General features: G+C 39.1%; 1 protein-coding gene across 3 annotated transcripts in view; it reads right to left on the bottom strand.

Annotated features, from left to right (window-relative positions):
- The window catches only part of ABCC4 (ATP binding cassette subfamily C member 4), a 228512-nt gene that overhangs the window by 79738 nt on the left and 121456 nt on the right, over positions 1–27318 (bottom strand). For all 3 annotated transcript variants that reach the window (XM_038759284.1, XM_038759286.1, XM_038759287.1), the window contains one exon: positions 14583–14662. In XM_038759284.1, coding sequence (XP_038615212.1) covers positions 14583–14662 — 80 coding nt within the window. The remainder of the gene's footprint in view (positions 1–14582; positions 14663–27318) is intronic.

Below are 27318 nucleotides of genomic sequence, written 5' to 3'. Positions count from 1 at the left end.
AATCAGATCCAGATGCTTTTCCATTTTTCGCATTTTTGGCCATGGAGGTTATTCCATCAGAATTTGGTGGTACTACCATGACTTCATAGTTTACCTTATTTTCTATACCTTAAGGGCCTCTTCCTCAATGATGAAAGACAAGTTCAGGAGTTCATTTTACAGTCCTTAGCCTAGGTTTGGTCACCATAACCCTGAATCTCTTTAGCTTTGATGCCCACCATAGTCACATATGCTTTTCTGCTTGATCCATGACAGGTTTTTGGGGGCTCCTATTTTATTTTGAATCCAATGAGCTACAAGTTGCTGTGGATGTACTGCTTTGCTGCAGCTGTACCTTAAATCTCTCGATTGTTTTCAAGCTAGCCTTGATGGTGTCTCTTTGCAACTGCTAAAGTTTTGAGAGGTGCCAATTAGACAATGCCAGCTTCTGTTTACAACATTCCCACAGAGCTGCTATGACAGTGTCACAGAGCACCTTCTAGATAATTATTTTCCAGAAGCTTGAAATTTAACATTCTTTAGCTCCTCTAGACTGTAAGCTCCTACCAACATGTCTACCAACTCAGTTGTACTGTCTCTCCCAAGGACTTAGTATAGTGGTCTGCACACAGTAAGCGCTCAATAAATACCACTGATTAACTGATTACTGGTGTGAACAGTGCCTTTTGATGCACTTGGACTTAACGGTAGCTTGACTTGGGAGAGTTTGAGCTAGTGGTCACCCTGGTAGGGTGTGGAATGACCCATGTACCTTTCCAGTCCCTCTGATGGATGACATAATCTATGTAATTTCACTGTTCAGATCTTAGGTGCCATTTATGGTGTCTTTCTCTTATTTGGGAGGCAGAAGATAGTGTTGGTGATTACAAGCTGTTTTGCACATTCACGGAGGAGATTTAGACCTCCGCTTTTCTAGCTTCCAATCTCTGATGCCATGTTTCCATATTACATCACCGCCTACCTTTGTGCTGAATCTCCCATTATATTCAGCTTGCCAGATTTTAGAGCGATACGATGAGCCTATAAAGAGCTATCCAGATCTTTATGGAATGTTTCTTTCTCTGTTGCTATTTGTCAATGTTGGAGCACTTGTGCTAATGATGCTTTAAGGCGTTTTTTTTCCTTTCGTGAAAAGCATAGTGTCTGTCTGCCTCTGGGCAGACTTAGGAGACCAGAGACTAAAACATTGTTGGATTGCAACTCCAGTGACCAAGGAGTCTCGGTCTGAAGCGGGTAGGCTTCTCAAGAAGGCAGTGTCTTCCACACCCTTGTTCTTCAACAACTACTCTCACTTTGCTCAATGCCATGATGTCAATTCTGACACCTAAATGAACAACAGATGTCATCCATCTTTGGGAGCTGACTGTTAAATTGCTGTGAACTACAGTGCCTGGTACACAGTAAGCGTTCTTTTAAAAATACCATTATTATTATGTTCCATCACTCAATGTTTAATTGCAATGTATTCGATCAGTCAATCATATTATTGAGAGCTTACTCTATGTAGAGCACTGTACTAAGCACTCGGAAAACTACAACATAACAGAGTTGATAGACACGCTCCCTGCCCACAATATTCAACTGGTTTACAACTAGGCATCACGCCTCAGGATTAAAGTTCACCAGATGCAAGTTTCAGGTGAGTCAAGTTTGAATTTGGTGAGACAGTGGATGTGTAGCATATCTTTTTCAGCACTTTCTAGCCCTGTGGATGAGCTGTGTGCTTTTGAATAGGACTGTCCAGGCACCAAAAGTGACACTGGCTTTCACTTCTGTTCAGGGGTGAAAGACAAAATCAACTCTTACTGGAACCCAAGTGGGGCAAGGAATTTAAAGGCTCCACCATCATGGTTCTTGGACTGAGTTAGAGGTCACATCACACCTGAAGAAAAAGCCTGAGCAGCCAGGGGGTGGGCCATTTTTCCACTGGAACCAACATTCTCAATCATTCAATCGTATTTATTGAGTGCTTGGTGTGTGCAGAACACTGTAATAAGTGCTTGGGAGAGGATGATCTAACAGATTTGGTAGACCTGGTAGACACCAGAAAACAATGATCTAATGTTCTATTGATCTAGGATTCTAGGATGACCTAGGCAATTTTTAGTTGATTAGCCTTGGCTCAGGGCTGTTCTCTGACTGGGATCATTTACACAGAGAGAAATTACTAAGCAGAAAGTAGTCATCTCACTCTTTTTGTCCAAACCAGCATGTTCCTATTGAGCCCACTGTTGGGTAGGGACTGTCTCTATATGTTGCCAATTTGTACTTCCCAAGCGCTTAGTACAGTGCTCTGCATATAGTAAGCGCTCAATAAATACGATTGATGATGATGATGATGGAACACAATAACTTAATGCTGCTTTTTATAATACCCGAAACTGCTTCCCATACTAGGCCTCTCTGCTTCTTATGCTCCTCTTCTCCTCTGGGTCCTTCTCTTTTGGCTTCAAATATTCAAGAATCCCCTATACTGAAAAAAAATTGACACAACCAGACCCTTAAGCTGTGGTTCCTTCTGACTTCTTCCTTTCCTTTCTTAATTCTTCAAATCATAACTGAAATCCCTGCCAATACTTTTCTATAGTCTCATTTTTGCTCTCTTCACTCTAAAGAGACCATGTTCAAAAGATTTTCTGGTGAAATCTAATGATCTCTTTTCTCTTCTTCCTTGATCTTTTTGCTACTTTCAATCTATTTGACTGTCTTCTCTTGCTACAAATTATCTTTCATCCTGGGTTTTCAATTACATCAATCAATTGGTTTTCACCCACTTATCCACCTGGTCCCTTCTCAGTTTCGTCTGCTGGCTCTTTTTTCTCTTCTCATACTTTAACTAGGTATTCTGCAGGGTTCAGTTCTTATCTTCTCCTGTTATCATTTTACACTCTGAGAAACTCATCCACTACCACCTCCATGAAAATTATTTCCAAATCAACATTTTAAATCCCCAAATCAAACCTGCTCTTCAATGCCATATTTCCTCCTGCCTCGAGGATACTTCTAAAACATACACTAGCACCAGGGACCAAATATGACCCAAACAGAACTTAGTATCATCATCCACAGCATTAATGAGCACTTGTTCATCTCATTCCCTAAGCCCTTTTCTCTTTTAAACTCCTCCATTACAGTTTATGATGCCACCATTTACCCTGCCCCCCAAAACTTGCCAACATTTTGCCATCTTTAACTCCTCACCTTCATTTACTTGATGCATTCAATCTGTCTCAAAGATCTCCTGGTTTTTCCTCTATAAAATTTCATGACCATTCCTCTTCCTCACTGCTCAGCCATACCTTTGGTATTTGCTTTCATTGCCTCCTAGATGGACTATTGGACCATATCCTTATTAGTGTTCTTGTCTCCAACTTCTCCCCTCTTTAGTCTTTCATAAATGCAGTCAATCAATCAATGGAATTTATTGGGGGCTTACTGTGTTCAGAATCCTGTACTAAGCACTTGGGAAAGTACAATACAACAGAGCTGGTAGACTCATTCCCTGCCCATAAGGATCATACAGTCTAGAAGGGGAGGCAGACATCAGTATAAGTAAATGAATTACAGATGTGTTCATAAGTGCCGTGAGGCTGAGTGTGAGAGTGTGAGAGTGTGCTTAAAGCATACAGATCCAAGTGCATACATGACACAGAAGGGAGAGGAAAAGAGGGGAAAAGAGGGCTCAACCTGAGATGGTGGATTCTTGAAGGAGATGTGATTTTAATAAGTCTTTGTAGATGGAGAGAGTGCTGGCCTGACTTATATGGGGAGGGTGGGGTGCAGGGGAGAGTTCCAGGTCAGAGGAAGGGAGTAGGAAATGGGTCAGGTGCTGCCCATATCATCTGTCTAATAGAGTAATCAGAATGCATCACTTCTATCTTTAACAGCCCCTGACAATCGGCCACAAGGATCTCAATCAGCTGACTCTAACATATCTGTTCTTTTCTTACACTGTGCCTCCCCTGGCCCCTCCGACCCAAGCTGCTTGCTCTTCAATCCTCCTAAACAAATCTTCTGTGAGCTCCAAACAATTTCTTATATCTTTCCCACTTCCTAAAATACTCTTCCTGCCATAGTTTCACCAAATCACGTCAATTCCCTTCTCCAAAACTCTACCCCCACCACACGCTTATCCAATCTCTTCCTCTTACCCATCCATTCTCTTCTCCTCCACCCCAGCTTCAACTCTTTGGTTTTCTTAACCAACTTACCATGCCTTATTGTCATTTCTCCTGCCTCTGGCCACTCACGCACATTCTTTCAAATGCCTGGAACTACCTTCCTCTTTCAAATCTGTCAGACAGCAGCACTCCTGATCTTCAAAACCATTCTGAAATTATCTGAAATGTTTTCCCTTCTTTATTTTTTCTACTCCCCAAGATTACTGCCCATAACTATGACCTCAGAACTTGCACACTTACTACACCTTTAACCCTTCAATATATTTCAAATTACATTGTCTACTCTTAAAACACTTTTCAATCACATATTCATTATTCCATTCTCTTATTCTAATCAGAAATCTATTTTTGCTTTTTCTCCCACTAGTCTGTAAACTCCTTGAGGCAGGGATTCTATCTTCTAGTGTAGAGAAGTGGCATGGCTCAGTGGAAAGAGAACAGGCTTGGGAGTCAGAGGTCATGGGTTCAAATCCCTGCTCTGCCACTTGTCAGCTAAGTGACTTTGGGCAAGTCACTTAACTTCTCTGTGCCTCAGTTACCTCATCTGTAAAATGAGGATTGACTGTGAGCCCCATGTGCGACAACCTGATCACCTTGTATCCTCCCCAGCACTTAGAACAGTGCTTTGCACATAGTAAGCACTTACCAAATGCAATCATCATCATTATTATTCCAAATGCTTAGGTTGATGATTTGCATACAGTCAGTGCTTTATCGTTATTATTGATTGATAGGCATCATGCACTATTTGCATGAGTGTGTGTGTATATTCGTGTGTATGAAATTTTATATGTATATACAAAATTTCTGGAAACAGAATGGAGAATTGGTGTTGTGAGGGATGTAAGAAAGGCTAGAAAGGCCTATACTAATTGCCTGGTACAAGGATGAGGGGAAAACATGCTCAACATATGTATAACTTGCAGCTTTGGGTGGTGGTAGTGTGTGCTTTGCAGTGGTTTGAAGGGGCACATATGTTTAGGGTGGCTTGCAGCTGCAGAGAAACCATATGTGGATTGTGGAAATTCATGGCAATGGTTTCATGGATGTAACTAATAAAAAAATTGGAGTACTTGGGCATAGAGGGTAGAGTTTGGGGTGCAGGAGGAGTGGGAAAATTGTTTGGAGAAGTTGAGTGAGAGAGATTAATTTAAGATAATACCAAAGTACATGCTTTTTTGAAGAATCCGGAGGAGAGACAAAGCCCTAATAACATCATATCTTCTCCAAGGGACTGTCCCAGACTAAGCTTCCAGTTCCCGTCTTTGCTCTCCCTTCTGTGTCAACTATGCATTTGGGTACCCCTTAAGTACTTTGATATTCACCAGCACCACGGCCCTTTTGTACACATATATCCATCTGTAATTTATGTCAATGTCTGTCTCCCCTTTCTAGTCTGTAAAGTTCCTCTGGGAGGGATCATGTCTACCTACTCTATTGCACTGTTCACTCCCACATTCATAATACAGTGCTCTGTACACAGTAAGGGCTTAATAAATACCATCAATTGACTGGGAAGATTGCAGCTGAGTGTAACCAAGGAACCTTCCTAAAAGCTACTCCATCTAATTCCTGTTTCATTGATATATTCTTCACTGTTGATGTTTTTACTTTAGAATTACATTTTTAATTACAGAACTTCATAGTCTTTTGTTCTAAGAGTTTGTTTTCTTCCAGCTAGATTATGAGCTCCTTGGGCGACAGGGATCAGGTCCAAATGTGATTTTCTTATAATCACCCCAGCACTTAGTACAGTGCTTTGCACATTTTAGAGGCTTAATAACTCTTAGTATATACAAAACTTGCCATTCGAGTCCAATCGTTATGCTTGCACAATACAGAAGAGACAGACAGCTATTTGAGTTGCAGAATTTCTAGCTACACTCTCGACCCCTCCAAAGAACTGATGGTGTTAAAAGTGCAATCACTGATCAGATATTATGGACTCAGGGATTTCTATATCCAGCTCATAGAATGGGGCTGGAAGCATGTTCTAAGTGCTGGGGTAGATTCATAAACAAATACAAAGATTTCATATATAGAAATGACAACACATATATTACCTAGTGCAGAAATAATCTTTAGTTTCCTGTAATTGCTGCACGGAAATCAAAGTCATGCTACTGCACACTGCAGTAGGGCTTGCCTCCCAAATACTTAATGTTTTTTAGAGGTGGAATTTAATAGAAAATTGCCTTAAAATGAAATGCCTAGAAAAACGTGACAAGGCAAATCTATTTCAATATTTTCTTAAGACACAACCCAAGGAGAGATGTGGTTTTAAAGTACTAAGTGAAATGGCCATTTCTTGAAAGCTGGACTCCCCATGACCCAGAATCTGAATGTTCCAAAATCACATTCTTTTAGGAGTCCCTTACAGTTCTCTGAAATAGTGAAGTCTTTAGTTCATGGAACAATATGCATTTTTGTGTTGCAGGAACCAGCAAGTGGCATTTAAAAACAAAAACAAGATCAGCTGAGCAATGTGGTTCACATGCAGGTTAATCTCTACAATACAATGATTATGAGACCAAACATAAGAACAAAGAAACAAAATAAAATGCAACATTATTTGCTTAGTGGTTTTCCCTAGCTAAATTAAAAGTCCAACAACACTCTCTGTGTTAATTCATTCATTCAGTCAATTCATTCAATCGTATTGAACGCTTACTGTCTGCAGAGCACTGTACTAAGCATTTGGGGGCTTATAACAATAAACAGACACATTCCCTACCCAAAATGACCTTATAGTCTAGAGTGGGGGAGATGGACATTAATACAAATAAATAATAAATTACAGATATGCCTAAGAGGGAAACATGAGGATGTTAAATGAAAATAAGTTTAAAAAAGGTATTACCACTTAAATATTAAAAATTATTAAGCATTAACAGAATTCAAGAATTGCCTAGAATAACCATCACCCATATTTATTGTGACTACATTCACTCATTCAATCATATTGAGTGCTTACTGTGTGCAGAGCACTGTACTAAGTGCTGGGAAAGTACAATTCAGCAACAAATAGAGATGATCCCTGTCCGTAACAGGCTCACATGCATAGCACTGCGTGTCAGCGAATTAATTACTGAGGATACATGAAGAAATAAAATATTTCTTGCTCCCAAATAGCTTGTAGTGTAAAATGGACTGTCATCATAACAGAAACACACCCTTCTGGACCCTGGTCCCTACAGAAGAGAAGCAGCGTGGCCCAGTGGAAAGTGCTCGGGCTTTGGAGTCAGAGATCAGGGGTTCAAATCCCGGCTCCGCCAACTGTCAGCTGTGTGACTTTGGGCAAATCACTTAACTTCTCTGTGCCTCAGTGACCTCATCTGTAAAATGGGGACTGAGACTGTGAGCCCCACGTGGGACAACTTGATCACCTTGTAACCTCCCCAGTGCTTAGAACAGTGCTTTGCACATAGTAAGCGCTTAATAAATGCCATTATTATTACCTCCCTGTCATGCTGTCCCATCAATCACCCTGAGAACTTTTGCATATATTGTTTTTTCTAGTCCACTAATTATTTATGCATTTTATTCATATTTTGCTTCCCTTACATTGCTATTGTATGCACATTATTAATGTCTATTAATAGAGCACTATTATGTAAACTAACTGTGGTCATGTATCCTATCTCTCTCATTTGATTGCAAACCCTCAAGGGTGGAGACCATGTCTTTCACTATGTGCCAAGCACTGTACAAAGCTCTGGGGTTCATAACAAGATAATCAGGTCTGGCACAGTCCCTGTCCTACATGGGACTGGGACTCATAATTTAAGTAGGAGGGAGAATAGATGCCGAATCCCCATTTTACAGATGAGGAAACGGAAGCACCTAGAAGTTAAATGACTTGCCCAAGGTCCTACAGCAGGCAAGTGTCAGATCAAGATTAGAACCTAGGTACTGTCTTATTTTATCACATATTCCCAAGCTCACAGAACAGTGCTCTATACCAGTAGGACCAAAATAGTGATGCTAATGATGCTGAAAAGAACACATCCTGAGTCAAACAACAGTAAGAGAGAGAGCAATAAATCAGACCCACAAGGTACGTTTGCTATTGCTTTTCAAAATACATTACAGGAGGTGGTCTTGCTATTATGGAACCAAGTCTTCTAATTATTGTACTCTCCCAAACCTTTAATACAGAGTTCTGCACATAATAAGTGCTCCATAAATACTACTGATTGAGCCAGCTCAGAAAGGATACGGGCCAGGGTATACAGTACTTTAAAGAGAACATGGCTTACATAAGATATAGGGAAATTAATTTCCAAAAAACATTATTTAGATGAAGGAATATTTGTCCAGGATTTTACTTAAGTAGCCTTAGTCAGAAATATTCTGATAAAATGCAGGGACCTTTTATTTGTTTTATGCCATAACTCTATTCCTAAAAACAAGTACATAAGTTAAAAACTAAAACCCTAGCTAATATAAGAAATATTATAAATATGGCAATATGGCAATAAGAATGTAATATAGAAATATGGTAATATAAGAAAGCTTTTCTTATTGGGTAATTCATTTTCTGACGATCTCAGGGAAAGTTTCTTACATTTCCCTAACTATGGCATAGAAAATTTCTCCTTTCAGAAAGACAGATACGGGATTCTATCGAAAGAGTGGTTTCTTATTTTTAAGTGTTCCCTTACTAAAACTACAAATGTATCATTTACTGTTCTCTGCTTGAGAGAAATGAAGGAGAAAACTGATCAGTTTTCTTACCAGAATTTATGGTATTTATAGACCCAAGGACTCTTTAGAAAATTTCAGATGATTTTTCTGCCAAGCCTCTTCTCACATTAACACCCGTTTCTAAAGTTTCTCTCCTGTTTCAAGTACCTCATGGGGTGCCATTTCTTGGTTATAAATGTTTTTGGGAGGTGAAAATTTACATCTTCAACTTTTCACCATTAATGAAGAAACCTCTTCTCTTACAATAACTCCACTTGGTTTTCATCTTTAGGGTTTCCCACCATGGCAGAATTATTCTGGTTTTACAAGATTGGCATTAAAGCTATAAACTGCTTGTATCATTTTTACTCAATTAAACAGTGATCATCATCATCATCATCAATCGTATTTACTGAGCGCTTACTAAGTGATATGGTATTCCTTAAGTGCTTACTATGTCCCAAGCATTATTCTAAGCATTGGGGTAGATACAAATTAATCAGGCTGGACCCAACCCTGTCCCACATGGGGCTCACAGTTCAACTAGGAGGGAGAACAGACATTGAATCCTCATTTTAGATATGAGGAAACTAAGTAGCAGAGAAGTTAAGTGACTTGCCTGAGTTCCCACAATAGGTACATGGCAGAGCCAGATATTATATAGCTAAAACATTCACCCATTTCCAAGTAACACAGATGATGCTGTGCATTTAACCTTCCCTAAAAATGACTGAAAAACCTATGTTAGAAATGCAAATCTTCAATTTAAGATGCAAGACCAGAATTTAGTGTGGGCCAGAAAATTAAGCATGTTAATCCCTGCCCAGTATTTTTAACAGGATTTCATAATTCTAGAGACATTGGGAAGGAAAAGACATTTAGTGGAGATTTCCATCTCCACCTAGAAGTGACTGACTGCATCCTACTGTTTTCTGATCTATGTTGAATCCTTTGTTGTACCTTTTATAAAGCAAGCTACAGGAGGGCAGGAATTGTGTCTGTTTAATCGTATTTTTGCCATGATCAGTTAGAAACATAATATGTATTTATTGATAATAATGATAATGGTACTGTAAGAAAAAACTGTGCCACTTCAGTGCTAAATGACATCATATCTGAATTACTGTGAAATTAAATTAACAAGGCATATATGTACCAAAAATTGGGGGTTTATCTTGAATTTATATTAAAATTTGAATGTTCCGTAAATGATAAGCTAGCCATGGCGAACATTAGTTTCCTACTGGTTGCACAAACTGCCTAATTTACAATACAGAGTAACTTTAGGCATTGGGACAATTAGGTTCATTATATAATTACCGGCAATTTTCTTACAAAAATGATTGTTCAACAGAACAGGCAAATCATGCCCTTTATCCCAGAATACAGATAAATTAAGTTTCCATCAGCATTCCTTATTTTGGCTCATAAATTTCCAGGAATAAGCAACAACATATTCTTTCTCCTAGTGAAAAGGAAATTCCCGCAGCCTAAACTGTTAGGTGATGGAAGAAGTCTCCTGTCCAGAATGACAGAGAAGCCTCAATCCTGAGGCTTCAGAATCAAGAACCTGGACAGAGGAATTATTTAGAGTGATAACTGGTGATAGGTATGCAATATTATTATTATTATTATTATTATATTTGTTAAACATTTATGTGTCAATCACTGTTCTAAGTGCGAGGTAGTTATGAGTTAATCAGATTGGAGACTGTTCCTGTCCCACTTGGGGTTCAGAGTCTAGGTAGGAGGAAGCAGAATTTAATCTCCATTTTACAGTTGAGACATTAAGTGACTTGCCCAAGGTCACACAGCAGGCAATTGGCAGAGGTGGGATTAGAACTCAGGTCCTCTGTCTCCCAGGCTCATGCTCTTTCCACTAGGCCTTGGTGCTTCTCCTGGGAGAAGTTTAAGTGAAGAATGTTCTAGAGACACAAGAAATACTGCAGCAGAAAGTACACCAAAGGGTAAAATTCCATAGACCCAGTTTTACCCAGTTATTTCTGGACCTCTACTCACGAGTATTTTGAAGACACTACCCGCTGCCAATAAATATCTGGCTGTAGGGAAACTTAGAGCTTAACACATACTCGCAGAATTTTTTTGGAGCTTCAACAATTGCAAATCTCCAAACTGGGGCTAAAATTACTATTGTTTTTTAGTTCACATACTATGTTCACTCTCAAAAAACTGACGTAGTGATAAAAAATTCCACTCTCTGAGATAAGAATCAGACTAAACAAAGCAAAGATAGTTACAAGAAAATCCCCTAAGGGGATGTGCAATATGAATGAACAAATCGTTTCCATTTCCAATTTATTCTAAGACTGTTTGAAAAGTGACTGTGTACACAGAGACACTACTAAAATCGACGGCAGTTGCGATTTGTTCAACAAGCTTTATTCTCTTCTACTTTAAGGGTCTGTAAATGCAGGTACATAAGGCTGTGAGGGAACAATTTTGTAAAATAGATTGCTCTACGATTATTGCAACCTTCATCCCATGTAAACTCACAGGGCTAAATTTACAGCCTTCAGAAGGAGAAAGTTTACTCCTCAAGGTTTGCTTTCTTTTAATTACCAAAGGACTGGGCCCAGAGAAGAAAAACTCACCTTCACAAAATCACCATGGAAAAAATCAAACACCAGACAAATTCAAGAGGGTCCAGTTGTCATTTGAGTTTGCCTTTTCAACTGATTACCTATGTATTGCAAAAATATGTACACCAATAACCGCAAATAGGTATCTAAGTCCTGCTAGGTATCTAATTCATTACCAGAATATTTTGGTCATTACTAAAGGGGTTTTTTAAAATCTATTTCGAGACAAAAAGTGAGTTGAATTCAACATATTCAACTTTGAAAACTAGTTTTCATGCAATAACTGTCTACTCTAATTCTGTTTGCTTTAGAATGCTCATGGTCTCAATACGGAGTCTAAAATATTAGATACCTAGCATATGCATATCCAGAAAACTGGGTTACCAAATTTTTGGTTGTGATAAACATTTAGAGGGGTGTGCTATTTATATTCAAGTCACTATGTATATATGTTTGTACATATTTATTACTCTATTTATTTTACTTGTACATATTTATTCTACTATTTTATTTTGTTAATATGTTTTGTTTTGTTGTCTGTCTCCCCCTTCTAGACTGTGAGCCCGCAGTTGGGTAGGGACCGTCTCTATATGTTGCCAACTTGTACTTCCCAAGCGTTTAGTACAGTGCTCTGCACACAGTAAGCGCTCAATAAATACGATTGAATGAATGAATCAGTATTTGAAAATACTTAACCTGGCCTTTTTTCTTCGGTAATTCAAAACCTTGGAATTTAGTAAGATATCTAAACACAGATTAAATTTGCGTGGAGGAACAGATTCACTTGGTAATAATATAGTCACAGGGCAGAATACTTCAAAATTATTGTAATGATAACTTAGTAAAAAGGCCATTTATTGAATGCAAATCCTCTCCATAAAGGCTTCTACCCACAAAGTAAAATGAACCAGTTACTGCATTGTTTATTAAGTTTCACTTGATTCCTCCTGACAACCATTTAAACAATGAATGTTGGGAAATGTCCCTCAAAGAATCAACCACAATGGTAGGGATCAGAGCTTTTATATTTGGCTAATACTGTTTAAAAAAGGAGAAAATATTTCTTCCTAAAAGGATTATGGGAAGCTTTATTAAAAACACCTGCAAACAAAACAAATGACAAAAGATCTTTATCATAATTGATAACTGAGTTATCCTTCATACAAAACTATGTTTGCATGGAAACCAGTAACATGATAGATATACTTAGCTATTAAAATCAATAGATTAACTAATTGGCACTACTGGTAGCATAGGGTGATTCAAGATGAAAGTTTCAGATAAAGGTACAGATAGGGAACTACATACCCTCTAGGCAGATTAATAGCTGAAAGCCAAAGTCTAGGAAGACCAAAGCTAACTGCTCTCATTAATTTATCTCCCCCAATACTCACTAGAACAATTTAACCTGAAAACTGAGTTTAAAAAGCTATTCTAAGCAAAGGCTAGTGGACTGAAATTTGGTTTTTAAAATATTCCCAATTCATAGTTTCACATAAATAAAATGCCTTTTATTTTATTCAACTGAATTATACCTTCAAATAAAACAGGAAGCTTTAACTTGCATTTTATGAAGTGGAATAGCTGCTATTACTTGTTCAGACAGACTTTTCACATCAATCAATCAGTGGAATTTACTGAGCATTTCCTATGTGCAGATCACTTTACTAAGAGCTTGAGAGAGTACAATATACCAGAATTAGCAGACAAATTCATAAGAATCTATGTCAAAGTGAATGTGCATTCAAAATAATCAAGACTATTGCCGAAAATAAAATTATCCTACCATATAATCCTTGATTAATTGGCTTTGGGGAGACTGAAAGATGAAAGTGAAAGGTGACCCTGGGTGAACTGGGTGACTAACTAAAAATCCTAACAAATAGTTTCATGTATATCCCACAAAGTTTTGGTTTCTCTCCTGGCTATTTTTGCAACTTATCGGACAATGTATTATCTCTAGGATTCAATTTTATTTTTGAATTTAATAGCTTTATTAGCAAAATGTTTTAAGTATTTTTAATAAAAAGCCTTTGGTTTTCTCTGATGGCGGTTCCAGGACACTCCCTGTAGACTCTTACCGCACTCTAATGCTATGTGGGGAGCAGGCCAAAAAAAAAAAAAGTCAGCTCTCTATAGATTATATCCACAATTCCCTATTACTGAAATCAGGTCAGAATCACAATCATAATGTCTACCAACATCTTCAAAGAATGGGGTTAAAAGCACTATGGCTAGCTGTGCCTTCATAAACAAACTGAAAAGATAGTTTAAATTTTTGATGGATTTATTTCAAGGGAAAAATAAACACTTTAGAAATGAAGAAGAAAACCGCATTACTTGCTTTCCTCAAAGATAGACAGCATCTAGACAGTGTCAAAAAAAATATTGCTACGTATTCCTATACTTGGAAAAAAGGGATTATATGACTTGGAAAGCGTTGGAAAATTGCATGCAATAGGCAAATTCTTTTCAAAGATTTCTGTGGGGACCAGCATAATACTTTCAGCAACTAATCTATGAAAGCCTTGCCTACAAAAAGGCATTTGCTAGTGAAATTTTGATTCCAAACTCAATTGTTGACCTTTAGAGACTTTGTACCTGTAATAACTACTTTCTTTTGTTCCTAATGACACCATATTATTTTCACCTTATTATTACTAATCTTTTCTTTGTATGAAACCACACCTGTTTTTGTCCCAATTTGGTGCGGTAAATATTTGGTCTTTGTGGCAATACAATGCATAATTTCGTTAATCTAGGCTATCTTTCCGTGCGAGTTGATTGTTTCGTATTATGAAATGTTCACAGTACAGCAGAATGAATGCCAGATACCTAGGAGGCAAATCAGGAGTAACTTACCCAGCATGTAGCTGCTATGAACTGAAACCGTGACACGAAAGCAACTTATGCGTAGCCACTCCTGCATGCCAGTTATTACTCATGTTAACTTACACTAAGACTCATAACCACACCTTCCTTTTACAAACAAGCCCTTTTATTAAGTTAAAACTAAATCCTGTCAGATGAATTGTTCTTTTTTGTTTTCTTTTGCTACAGACAAGGCTTAACAGACTACTACTGTTGAAGAATTTTAACACCACAATAGCACTACCTGTATGAAGTCTAGAAAAGTCAGGGGTAGCAGGTCATCCAGATGTCCAATATCCTTGGAGAAGCGATTTAAAATTCTCCCTTTAAAAGCAAGATGAGAGAAATTATTTATATCCTCAGATAAAATCCTTAGGAAAAATAATCCTCAAGCAAACCAAAACGATATTTCAAACGTACACATGTTTAAGGGTTTAGATTCACCTGAAATAAATGTAGTATCAGTGACAAACAAAAGAAAATAGCTGACACTTGGGGTTGAACAATGACACCACAAAACAACAGGGGATTTTAAAAACACGGCCTTAATTTAGGAAAGAAAACCACATGATAGAAAATTGGTATACCAAAAAGAAAAAAAAATTGCTTTTGTATTTCTGGGGTTCCAGTCCAAGTACAAAGGATTTCTTATCTCACGAACAAATGCACATAAATCAAACAATCAAAATACTTTTGTGTAATATATAAAAATTGATTCTACTAAGCAATCTCCCAAACAAGAAGCCCATTCATTTGCATGGCTTTCCAGTTCAATGGGGCACTCCAAGATGGGCCTTCTTCTATAGGAAACATTGGAATTCTGCCACTGTGAGAAGCAGAACTGCCTAGTGGAAAAAGCATGAGCCTGGGAGCCAAAGGACCTGAGTCCTAATCCCAGTTCTGTCACTTGCCTGCTGTGGCTAAGAGGGCAAGGCACTTCTCTGTGCCTCAGTTTCCTCATCTGTAAAATGGGGATTAAATACCTGTTCTCCCTCTGTCCCAATGCTTAGAACAGTACTTGGCACATAGAAAGCACTTAAAATACACCACACTTCAATAATACCACACTTGTATTACTATTCCAAAAAGTGAGTTTGCTTTCACAGAAGCTTAATTTGTCTTTGTTTCACAATCTGGTTCTAACAAAATCTTTCTTTCAAGCAGTGAAAGATAGAGAGAAACGGAAGAACATGCAAGAGTATTCAATAAATACCATTTCTTACTACTGATAGTTTTAGTTCAACCAAATCTGAAGAAACAGAACAAGATAAACACTTCAGAGATGGCCGATTAAAATTAGCCTTTAATATATATAATAATAATAATGGCATTTGTTAAGCACTTACTATGTGCAAAGCACTGTTCTAAGTGCTGGACCTGTCCTCTCAAATTTCTGAGTAACTTAGCAACAATAAATTTTGATTCACTGAACACCTGAATCTTAAACACTCGTTTTATCCGTGTTCTCAGCATTTCTTTTAAATGTACAACATTCATAACTTTGTCAGTCCAGAAAGGACTCGTGATCAGTACAGCATGTGACTCTGAAGAGGCAACTTTGCCTCCACTTCTCTTTCTGACTTAGTTTAGGAAAATAACAACGAAAGCTAATTCTCCTCTACATGATTCAGACTCTTCATCTAAGTGTGGATTTATGAAATAATCCCCTCGCCCCCTACCAGTCCTTACCTTGAAGGTATATTGTGAAACTAAGGATTGATATATGTTTGCATATCCTCTTCTAGTGTTTAGTACAGTGCCTTGCCCACACTAAGTGTTTAATAAATACTATTACTACTATTTGTAATGTGCTTTGTGATCCTCATCACTTCTTTGGTCACTTTTTTATGGCACAGAGCACACATCACTATTCATGATTTTAAATTACCCTGGTATTTCTGATAATATGTAAGACTACACATGCATTGCTTCCTAATGCTTGTTCTTAGCATTCTTTATACAACTCTTTCATTTTAAAATGGTTACTGTTATAGAACTAGTAGCTGGAAGAAACATGTTGTAAATAAGCATCTCAGTTTCTCTCTCTGTGAATTCATTTTCATTTTTTCTTTCTTTCTCTCTCCCCCCCCCCGCCCCCACCTGCCCCCTGGGGTGGGGGGTGAAGAACTGGGTCATTGCTTCTTCCCCTCATAGTTTTCTAACCCCTACACTGTATCTATCTGCTTGACATTAATGGAGATAGTTCCAATCACCAATTGCCTTTCTTTCGCCCAATTTAATGAGAATCCTTTATATTGTTGGTAACTATTTAAAAACGTGGCCAGTGTATAAATATTACTCGAGAAGAGGCCCTCCCATAAGTCAGAGTTTGATTCTTCTGACCAAGGGAAATAAACCCTGAGGGGAGGTAGGTCCATATGCTGTTTTCATGGGGCTGCCAAATCTTACAGGAACACAGTGGTTGTCTGCCAATAATTTGGCTTCACAGTAGCTGGCATGATCCAAATCCTCACCTGAGAAAAGCTTAAGGGACCTCTATTCTTATACTCGCTGGCTTTCAATATCTTTATTTTATGTCTGTCTCCCCAGATTGTAAGAGTTGTTTTCAATTCTATTTAAGTATTACTTAAGGGCTTACAATAATAATAATAATAATAATAATAATGGCATTTATTAAGCACTTACTATGTGCAAAGCACTGCTCTAAGTGCTGGGGAGGTTACAAGGTGATCTGGTTGTCCCACGTGGGGCTCACAGTCTTAATCCCCATTTTACAGATGAGGGAAATGAGGCCCAGAGAAGTTAAGTGACTTGCCCAAAGTCACACAGCTGACAAGTGGTGGAGCTGGGATTTGAACCCATGACCTCTGACTCCAAAGCCCATGCTCTTTCCACTGAGCCATGCTGCTTCTCAATGTGCCAGGCACTGTACTAAGCACCGGGGTATATGCAAGCTAATCAGGTTGGACACAACCCATGTCCCAAATGGGGCTCACAGTCTTCATCCCCAATTTACAGATGAGGTAACTGAGGCACAGAGAAGTTAAGTGACCTACACAAGGTCATATAGGAGACAAGTGGTGAGGCTGGGATTAGAACCCAGGTCCTTCCACCTCACAGACCTGTGCTCTATCAGGCCATGTTGCTTCTCAATAGAGTACATTTCTACTGTTCTCCAAGTGCTCATTACAGTGTTTTTCTAGACTGTGAGCTCATTGTTGGGTAGGGACCATCTCTGTTGCCAATTTATACTTCCCAAGTGCTTAGTACAGTGTTCTGCACATAGTAAGTGCTCAATAAATACAACAATTAATGAATGATTTCCACATAGTAAGTGCTCAATAAATGTTATTGACTGACTGGTTGGGGGGGGGGTTGCAGAGCACAGCACTAAGCACTTGGGAGAATACAATTTGACAGAATTAGAAGACAAGATCCTGCCTTCAAGGATCTTGCAATTTAGTAAGGAGTTTTCAATCTAGAGGTATTCCTTCAATCCTGCTACCCCAGCTGAGGGAATTGATCTTGTCCTGGGAATGGAATTCCTCCTGGAGGAATATTAATCATTAAATATTTGGGAAAGGTGAACATTCACATTCAACTTTTAAAACCACGGAAGAACCAGCTTTAAGAATTATGTCTGGACTCTCATTCTCCCTTAGACCTTTGCAATTATGAGCAAATAAGATAGCTTTAGGGTATAATTAAACTGCCCCTCATAAAAAAAACCTAAAGCATTGGGAAGGCAAAATTTCTCTAAAAGAAATCTCACAAATTGCCATATTTATTAATTCAATGTTATACAGAATGCTAGGCTAGAATCAAAAAAATATAGTCCATGAATGGATTCTAACCTATTTTCATCATTACCACTTTCTTCAATTTCTACTTCCAATTAAAGGGTTGCTATAAAAAATGAGCTCTATTAATTTCATCCTACTTCATATTTCCCTCCTACTTGCTATTTGTTCTCCTCCACCTCATAGCTGGACTAAACAACCAGGAACCCTCCCGCCTTCCTACAGTGACTCCTAGGGCCTCTGCTCTTGACATGTCCTGTCCGTACCAGGCCATGGGGGTCTTCACTGTAGCAGAGAGCCTCTCATTCCACCTGTTTACCATGGCCGCACAAACCTAGCAGTTATAATAATGACGGCCTTTATTAAGCGCTTACTATGTGCAAAGCACTGTTCTAAGCGCTGGGGAGGTTACAAGGTGATCAGGTTGTCCCTCGTGGGGCTCACAGTCTTAATCCCCACTTTCCAGATGAGGGAACTGAGGCACAGAGAAGTTAAGTGACTTGCCCAAAGTCACACGGCTGACAACTGGCAGAGCCGGGATTTGAACCCATGTCCTCTGACTCCAAAGCCCGTGCTCTTTCCTACTGTGCCACGCTGCTGCTCCAATTTACTTGGAGGCTCAGAGAGCTCAGAACAGAGCAGACTCTGCACCCCTTAGCCTTAGTTTGTTAGAGTGGGAGAAATCTTGACACAATATCTACCTTTTGATAATATCTTTTGTTTGAGTTTGAGTTTGCTTTTGGCCCTGGTCCAAAATCACCAATCCTACTTCTACAGCACAGTAGTTTTTGCACCATAACCCACTACCTGACTTTATTAGTTCCAAATTAAATTTATTCAGTTTTCAGCTTCTGATTTTTTGTTTTGTTATGTTTTTTAATGGTATTTTGTTAAGTGCTTACTATGTGTCAAGCACCATTCACTTATTCATTCAGTCAGTCGTGTTTGTTGAGCACTTACTATGTGCAGGGCACTGCACTAAGAGCTTGGGATAATACAATTCAATAAACAGACATTTCCTGCCCACAGTGAGCCTGGGTAGATATAAGATAATCAGATTGGACACAGTCCCTATCCCACATGAGGCTCACAGTTTAAGTAGGAAGGAGAACAGGTATCGAATCCTCATTTTATAGTTGAGGAAACTAAGGCCCAGAGAAGTTCAGTGACTTACTCAAGGTCATACAACAGGCAAGTGGCAGGGCCAAATTTGGAACCCAGATCCTGCTTTCTAGGCCTGTGCTCTTTCCACTAGGCAATGCTGCTTCCCACATCATTTCACATGCTTTGAAGAATACAGGGTTATTATAATAACTGCATTTATCATCATCATCAATCGTATTTATTGAGCGCTTACTATGTGCAGAGCACTGTACTAAGCGCTTGGGAAGTACAAATTGGCAACATTTATTAAGTGCCTCTGTGTGCCACACACTGTATTAAGCACTGGGGTAGATATAAAATAATCAGATTGATCACCATCCCTGTAAACATGAGGCTGCAAGTCTAAAGGGGATGGAAAACAGGTTTTGAGTCCCCATCCTCTGATTCCCAGGCCCGTGCTCTTTCCACTAAGACACACTGCAAATGGATTATCCCAGAACATACATGGTACCTTCTTCAGACTGGTTTCCACTATATATATATTACCAATATAGCGCCCTTCCTAGGAAATAATCCATCCTTCTCTACAAATACAGATGGGCTTAAATTGAAAGGACCTGTAAACAGTGAAATTACCTCTGAATATACCTAATTCACCAGCAAGACCATCTAATGTAATGAAATGAGAAGCCCTAAAATAGGAGAGAGAAACAGTGTGTCAACGTGACTGAACTTGAAAACAATAGGCGCTCCCGCAACCCGCCCTATGTAAAGTGTGCCCTGGAAATGGATCAGCAAACGCCCAGATCTGATAGCCAGATCTATCTACAATGCATGTTGCTAAAACCTTGGAACTTTCAACCGATGTTGCATAAAGCTGGCTGTGCTATGATAAATATCACTGCACAATCCTCTTGAGAAAGCATGCAGTTCAAGAAGTATAACCCATTTCCTTGAAGTCCATTACTGATATCAGTACGAGTCACAATATACACACTAGCAGTAATCAATCTGTCATATTTCTTGAGCACTTACTGTGTCCCGAGCACTGTACTAAGCACTTAGGAGAGTATAATAGAGGTGGCAGACGCATTCCCTGCCCACAACAAGCTTACAGTCTAGATACTGCTAGATAACAAGAAGCATCTGGCTTACATTAATGCCAGGGGCTGTATGTACTTATTTATTTTTTGGCCAAATGATTTAACAGATAATTCCTTCACTAAGATATCAGCAAATTCAGTACTAGACTTTTCTTCATTAAGCGGGGTAATGAAAAACAATAAGAATAAAAATATGAAACTTTGGCAGAGTGTGAATATTTTTTAAAAGGAAAAATGTCGTTGCCTATTTTGACTGCTTTATTAATAGCGCTGTGGTTAGGGAACATGTCTACCACCTCTATTATATTGTACTCTCCCAAGTGCTTAGTATAGTGCTCGGCACAGTAAGCACTCAAATTAATGTGAAATATGATTGATTGATTTTATAAACATACTTCGATGTTAGAAAAATGAAACCCAACAAGTGCAATGTATTCATTGTCTACACCAGAAATTGAATTTAGTAGAATATTTATTAGAGTAGCACAATCCATGTTTCTTTATACGGAGATAAATGCTTTTCATTGGAATTTGTAAAAGCACTCAATTACAAAGATGTACTGCTCCTGCCTCTTCAAAAATGAGGTTATAGAGCATCATGGGCTGAGAGATTCAGTTTCCCAAACTAAGCTTAAAAAAAAAATCTAGAGATTGCTGTCTGTTCTATTTTTCAAAAATTTCTTCATATTTGGGGTGATTAAAAATTTGGCTCTATTAGTAGCCCACCACAGTAAACAATTTGTTCAACTTCAGCAGCTACATGTATATTACATCAAATAATCAAAAAACACAGTGTTCTTGAGCTTTCTTCTGAAGTAATTAAATAGCCATTCAATGCCAATTAATCAGAGTTAAATAAGGATCTGTCAGGGAAGTGCTATGTACACATTTGAGACTATTTAATGGTCAAATACTTGGCAGTATCTAAGTTAAACAATGATTCATTAAACCTCCCTTGCCACACAATGGTTAGGCTAAACTTGGAGTGAAAGAATCGAAACTCTTTTGTTTGGAAATAAAAAGACATCAAACTCAATGTGAGATATCCTTTTCTTCTTAACTGAGCAAACTGTTTAATTGCATGAATCAGAATGTATTCAGGTGCTCAGAATCCACTTTTGCTTTGGCAGGTGTTTGGTGGTTCCACGGAGTACTGTTGATGTGCGGGGCGCTTCAGCCGAATGAGAATACTTAACAATACACCACACCTACTTAAAATGTTTATTCAGACTGAACAGCAAGAGGAATTACATCTACACTGGATCTGAAGCTGCACCCTAACCACTATGTCAGGCACTACAGCTCATTTCCCCAAGGGAAGGTGACTGTCCTCTGGAAGTACCACCGAGGGTAGCATAGAAATACCACACAATTGGAATTTTCATCATTATTGAGTTAGCCCATTTTGTGTCAAATCATTTTTTCTACCTCCCAAGTCTGACTTCAAGATCTACATTGAAAGGTTACTTTAATCCTCTATCTCAGATTCTGATTAGATGAACGTTTTCCCCTGGAACAATGATTTCAAGAGGAAGATGCCATTTGTTCCTGCACTGTACTAAGCAGTGGGGAAAATACAAGATAATCAGGTCTGACTCATGGGAGCCCCAGGGTGAGGAAGAACAGTACTGAATCTCCATTTTCCAGATGAGGAAACTGAAGTACATAGAAGTTTACTGAATTGCCCATGGTCTCTCAGCAGGTGAGTGCCAGAATTAGGATTAGAACCCAGGTCTTCTGACTCCCCAGGTCCATGGTTTTTCCACTAGGGATGCTGTTCATAGTGGAATTATTATCTAGTGTAGATGCTTGGGACAGAAGTTTTGACAATCTTGTTTTTAATCAGTAACATCTTCCTCCGGTACCAACTCACATTGAAAATATGATGTTTGGGACTCAACTTGAAAAACAAATCTGGACTTTATTGGCACATGGCCTAGTGGATAGAGCAGGGACTGAGAGTCAAAAGGATCTGGGTTCTAAACCCAGCTCCACCACTTCTCTGTTTTGTTACCTTGGGAAAATCATTTCACTTCTCTGTTCCTCAGTCACCTCATCTGGCAAATGGGGATTCAGACTGTGAGCCCCAGGGCAGGACAAGGACTATGTCCAACCTAATTTGCTTGCAACAATCCCAGCACTTACTACAGTGCCTGGCATACAGTTAGGGCTTAACAAATACCACCATTATTAAGTTGCATTTCAGATGGATTTGTGTCCTTAGAAATAGGAACAAATGATCTTATTGCATTTGATTGATTTCAATATGTTATATTACTCCTTATACCTTCTTTCTTCCCCTGCTCTGGCAAAACACTTACCCCCTCCTCCCCCCCATCCCCCGGCTCCAACCTGAGACACCATTTCCTTCTGGCACATGATGCTTGGGACTCCTAAATCCATGGGACAGCAGGGGTGGGACAATTGTGGATGAAGGATAGGGCTGAACCACCAGAACCTTCCCTGGACTTCTCTCCCCAGCATTAAGGTTCCCAGGTGAGGTGAACTAGAAGAGAACCATCTGACAGAGAGATGGCAGGGATGGTAAGGACGACAGGGATGATGGTGATGACGGACAACAACAGTAGGTACGACAGGGACGATGGGCAACAGGTATGGTAGCGGCAGAGATGACAGCGGCAGGATCAGCAGGGATGGCAGGGCTGATGGGGCAAGTTGTTTTTTTAAGATAGCACAGGCAGATTGGGGGTTCTGAACCAAGGGGCCAGCATTGCTGGGGAAGAGTAGGGTGGGTTTGGGTTTGTTTGGGGTTGCTTATTGTATTTGTTAAGTGCTTATGTGCCTTTGAAAGAATATAGTATAGTTGTTGAAGGCACATCTTCTCCAAGAGATCTTCCCGGACTAAGCCCTCATTTCCTTTTCTCCCACTTTTTTCTGCATCACCCTAACTTGCTCCTTTATTCACCATCCGCCACCCAGCCCCACAGCACTTATGTACGTATCTTTAATTTATTTATTTATATTAATGCCTGTCTCCCCCTCTAGACTGTAAGCTTGTTGTGGGTAGGGAATGTGTCTCTAATATTGTGTTGTACTCTCCCCAGTACAGTGCTCTGAAAAAAGCAAGTGCTCAATTTCATTCAGTCAATCGTATTTATTGACTGTACTAGGCGCTGGGATAGACACAAGCTAATCATGGTGTTCACATTCTTAATCCACATTTTACAACTAAGGCACAGAGAAACCAAGTGCCTAAGGTCACACAGCAGACGAATGGCAGAGCCAGAATTAGAACCCAGGGACTCCTAACTCCCAGGCCTTGCTCTATCCACTAGGCCATGGTGCAGGGGACATGATGAGAAGGGGTCATGGGACAGCCATGGGGACATATGTTTAAAGAAGAGAGGGCTAAATTGAGATGGGGAAGCAGAAAGAAGACAGAAGAAGGGAGGAGGAAGGCAGGATGACAGAGAAAGAAAATATTTTCAAAGATTTGCCTGCGTGATGGGTGAGACACAATAGGGAGATTTACATTGTGCTTATCAATGACTGCTACAGAATACGCCCTCTGTTGCTCAAGCAATTTTTTTCCATGCTGCTCTGCTAATGGTATAAATTGTTTACAGACACTGCATGTTTCAGCTACACTATGGCATCTAATAATTGAGTGAGAAAAGTCATACTTAGTCTATGCACAAATAATCCATAACCAAACAAATTTTACTGCAAATACAACTAGTTTTACAACATATCAAAGTGTCTGAAAAGAGATTTATCCTTATTAAATGCTGACAGAAACTAAATGTTTCAGCAGCATAATAAATGGCATTTTAACACAATCATCAAATCAATAAAGTCATTAACAATAGATGGTATCCTTTAAAGAAATGGTGAGTTTTAGAGGAAAAAAAATTATCTAGGTTAAGCCTAAAAACTTATCTTCCAAATACCTGACAATTACTGATCTATTCTGTCTTTTCTCCCATGCTCCCACAAAGAAATGACTCTAGGAACCTTATCTTTCCGAATGTGTATTTAGCCATGTAAACTGCCATACAGAATTGCTAGCTTCCCCACAGGCATCCTATAAATATAAATAGGAAAATCTGCCCCATTTTTCTCATTGACTTGAAACTGACAGAATATTATCACTTTTTCAGACTCTTGCAAATAGGGCTGATAGTCTGGGGGCAGAAATGTACTGAGATTATAATATCCCTTTAACTAAATTGCCACGGTGTAACAAAATTCCAATGGGGTGCTTCCCAAACTCATTTACTACTTGAAAAAGACTTCTTTTGCCTGGGCTGTCAAAGAGAAAGCAGGAAGGGAGTTAAGAAACTGAAGGTAAACCTGAACACAGCTTATGTTTGATCTAATTTTCAAGTGTAGGATTAAAGTGGGGGAAGCCTGCCAAAGAAATGGTGAGAAGAGACCAGTAACAATGGAACATACACTTTTTGCTTGCAGGATCAACTGGTTGATTCCAGGAAGTGTTACCCAATGACTCCAGATGCTGAGTCTCGGAACACTCCCATTCTTTTAGTTGACAGTGTTCTGTTCTAGCTGGTATGATTTATGGTTTCAAGAAAATAAAGAAATCAAACTTTATAGCTACATTTTCACAGTCCTTTATTCCACCTCTCTATATAACTGCTCTTCACTTTCAGGGATGATGCTGGGCTCCCTTCAAAGCCCTATTGAGAGCTCACCTCCTCCACGAGGCCTTCCCAGACTGAGCCCCCTCCTTCCTCTCCCTCTCCTCCCCCTCTCCATCCTCCCCGCCTTAACTCCTTCCCCTCCCCACAGCACCTGCATATATGTATGTACATATTCCTTTATTTACTTATTTTGCTTGTACATATTTATTTTATTTATTTTGTTAATATGCTTTGTTTTGTTGTCTATCTTCCCCTTCTAGACTGTGAGCCTGCTGTTGGGTAGGGACCGTCTCTATATGTTGCCAACTTGTACTTCCCAAGCACTTAGTACAGTGCTCTGCACACAGTAAGCGCTCAATAAATACGATTGAATGAATGAATGAATGACAGTGTTTTACCAAGACCAACCGACAATCTGGGAAGTCACAAAAATTAGAAAGTGACTGAGAAAGAAATGGTATGAGATACATTTCTTTAAAATATTATGCTCATTATCAGCAATCAGTCCCAGGGGTAATCCTGTAGTCAGTTCCTTGTTAAACTACAGTATCGAGGAGTGTCGATGTACACTTTTCAAAGCATTTAGTAATAACGATAATAGCAATGATAATTGTTCTAGTTAATTGCTTACTCTGTGCCAAATACTGTACCAAGCGGTGGGGTATTTACATGACAATCAGGTCCCACATGGGGTTCACAGTCTAAGTAGGAGAGAGACTAGGCATTGAATCCCCAAGGGACTTGGCCAAGGTCATACAGCAGATATGTGGAGGGATCAAGATTAGAATCCTGGACCTCTGACTCCCAGGCTTTTGCTCTTTCCAATAGGCCACAGTACAGTTCTTTAAAACCTTCAGGTTAAGGTTAAAAAAAGAGAAAGACCCTATAGAGCAAGTCTATTTCCCATAACCAGCTATGGGGGGTGGCAACTACGTACGTAGTTGCTTTGTTATTGGACTCCTTATTCTAATGAGAACCATTCTCTAGACTAGTGAGGTCCCTTTCTTCACTGCACCTATCCAGGGTACCTCACTCACGGACCAACTCGGTTGGAAGGCTGGAGGAAGATAAGCCATTACCTTATGCCCACCTCTTGCTGGCCTGGGATTCTTGGACTTATTCTTGGGAAAATAGAGGGAAGGAAGGAAGTGGTCGAATGATCCTTCAGAATTGAAAAAAGCTCTGAAATCAGTTAGAAAATCCCAAAGCGGTTAGCTCACAGAAAGTTAACTGGCTTTCTACTGTGTTTTAGCAATTCTGTCCTCAGATACTGCTTTTGCAAAGGGGACCCTTTTTATTTATAAAAGCCCAGCTTGTTTCTCAAGGAGGTTCTGTGTGGAAACCAGATGTGGGCCTGAGGGAGACTGAAAGCAAACTGAAAGATGTATATTTTTTTTTAATTTGTCAAAATGTACCGAAGTCAGACTTTCTGGATTCATGGACCTGATCAAATGGTATTTATCACATCCATTTATGACTAAAGTTAGGATTCTTAAAAAAAAAAAATCTATGTAGTTTGGTTCCAAAACATCCCCAATGAACAAAAATTGAGTTATTTTAAAAGTCAAAACTTGCCATTAGTGGGGTGAACTATATATATGTACACACATTACAATATAAATATATGCATTATATATTATGTATTGTATGTATTGTATATTATATTTTTGTGTATACATAGATGTATATGTATATATACACCCACCCACCAATGCCAATGCCCACTATCTTAGATGTTGGCTACTCATATTTGATATCCATTCTCCCTTCAAGGAATGCCATTTTAATTATTGGAAAAAGGCTCTTTTCATTGAAAATACATTTGAATGGTTCACAAATAATGAGTAATTCACATCCATGGAAACAGTCTCCAGAGGGTGGCAGGAAATCATCCTTCTGCCTGACAAATACCAGCAATTCAAGAAACAGAGGTTTGGGAAGACTCAAATATGACCTAGTTCACCATAAACTCGCTGTTTTTTGCAGTCATGGTTTAGTTCCCTGCATCTGTATGCCTGCATTTGAACTAGTGCAAAATGCTCTCTTAACTATCCCCTATGGGGTCTCATCATCAGTTGGCACCGTTCTTCCTAAATTTAGCAAAGTACCAGCATTTCCACGGAATAGTGACTTCAGACTTTTCCTTTGTCCACATTATACTTTGATGGGTCTAATTGCAATCTGGCCCAAAGAGTTCACTTTAGAAGGTGACTCAATTGTAAGCCCCTCATAAGCAGGAATCGAGTCTACAAACTCTTTTGTACTGTACTCCCTGAAGTGCTTGGCACAGTCCTCTGCACACAGTAAAAGAATACAAAGAATACAAAGGATTGACTAGCTGATTGAAGGCCAAGTAATCCTTTGTTGTGACTACATGAAGCCAAATACTA

Source organism: Tachyglossus aculeatus, chromosome 17, assembly GCF_015852505.1.
Source record: "Tachyglossus aculeatus isolate mTacAcu1 chromosome 17, mTacAcu1.pri, whole genome shotgun sequence".
NCBI lineage: Eukaryota > Metazoa > Chordata > Mammalia > Monotremata > Tachyglossidae > Tachyglossus > Tachyglossus aculeatus.
This window is presented reverse-complemented; position numbering and strand designations above follow the sequence as displayed.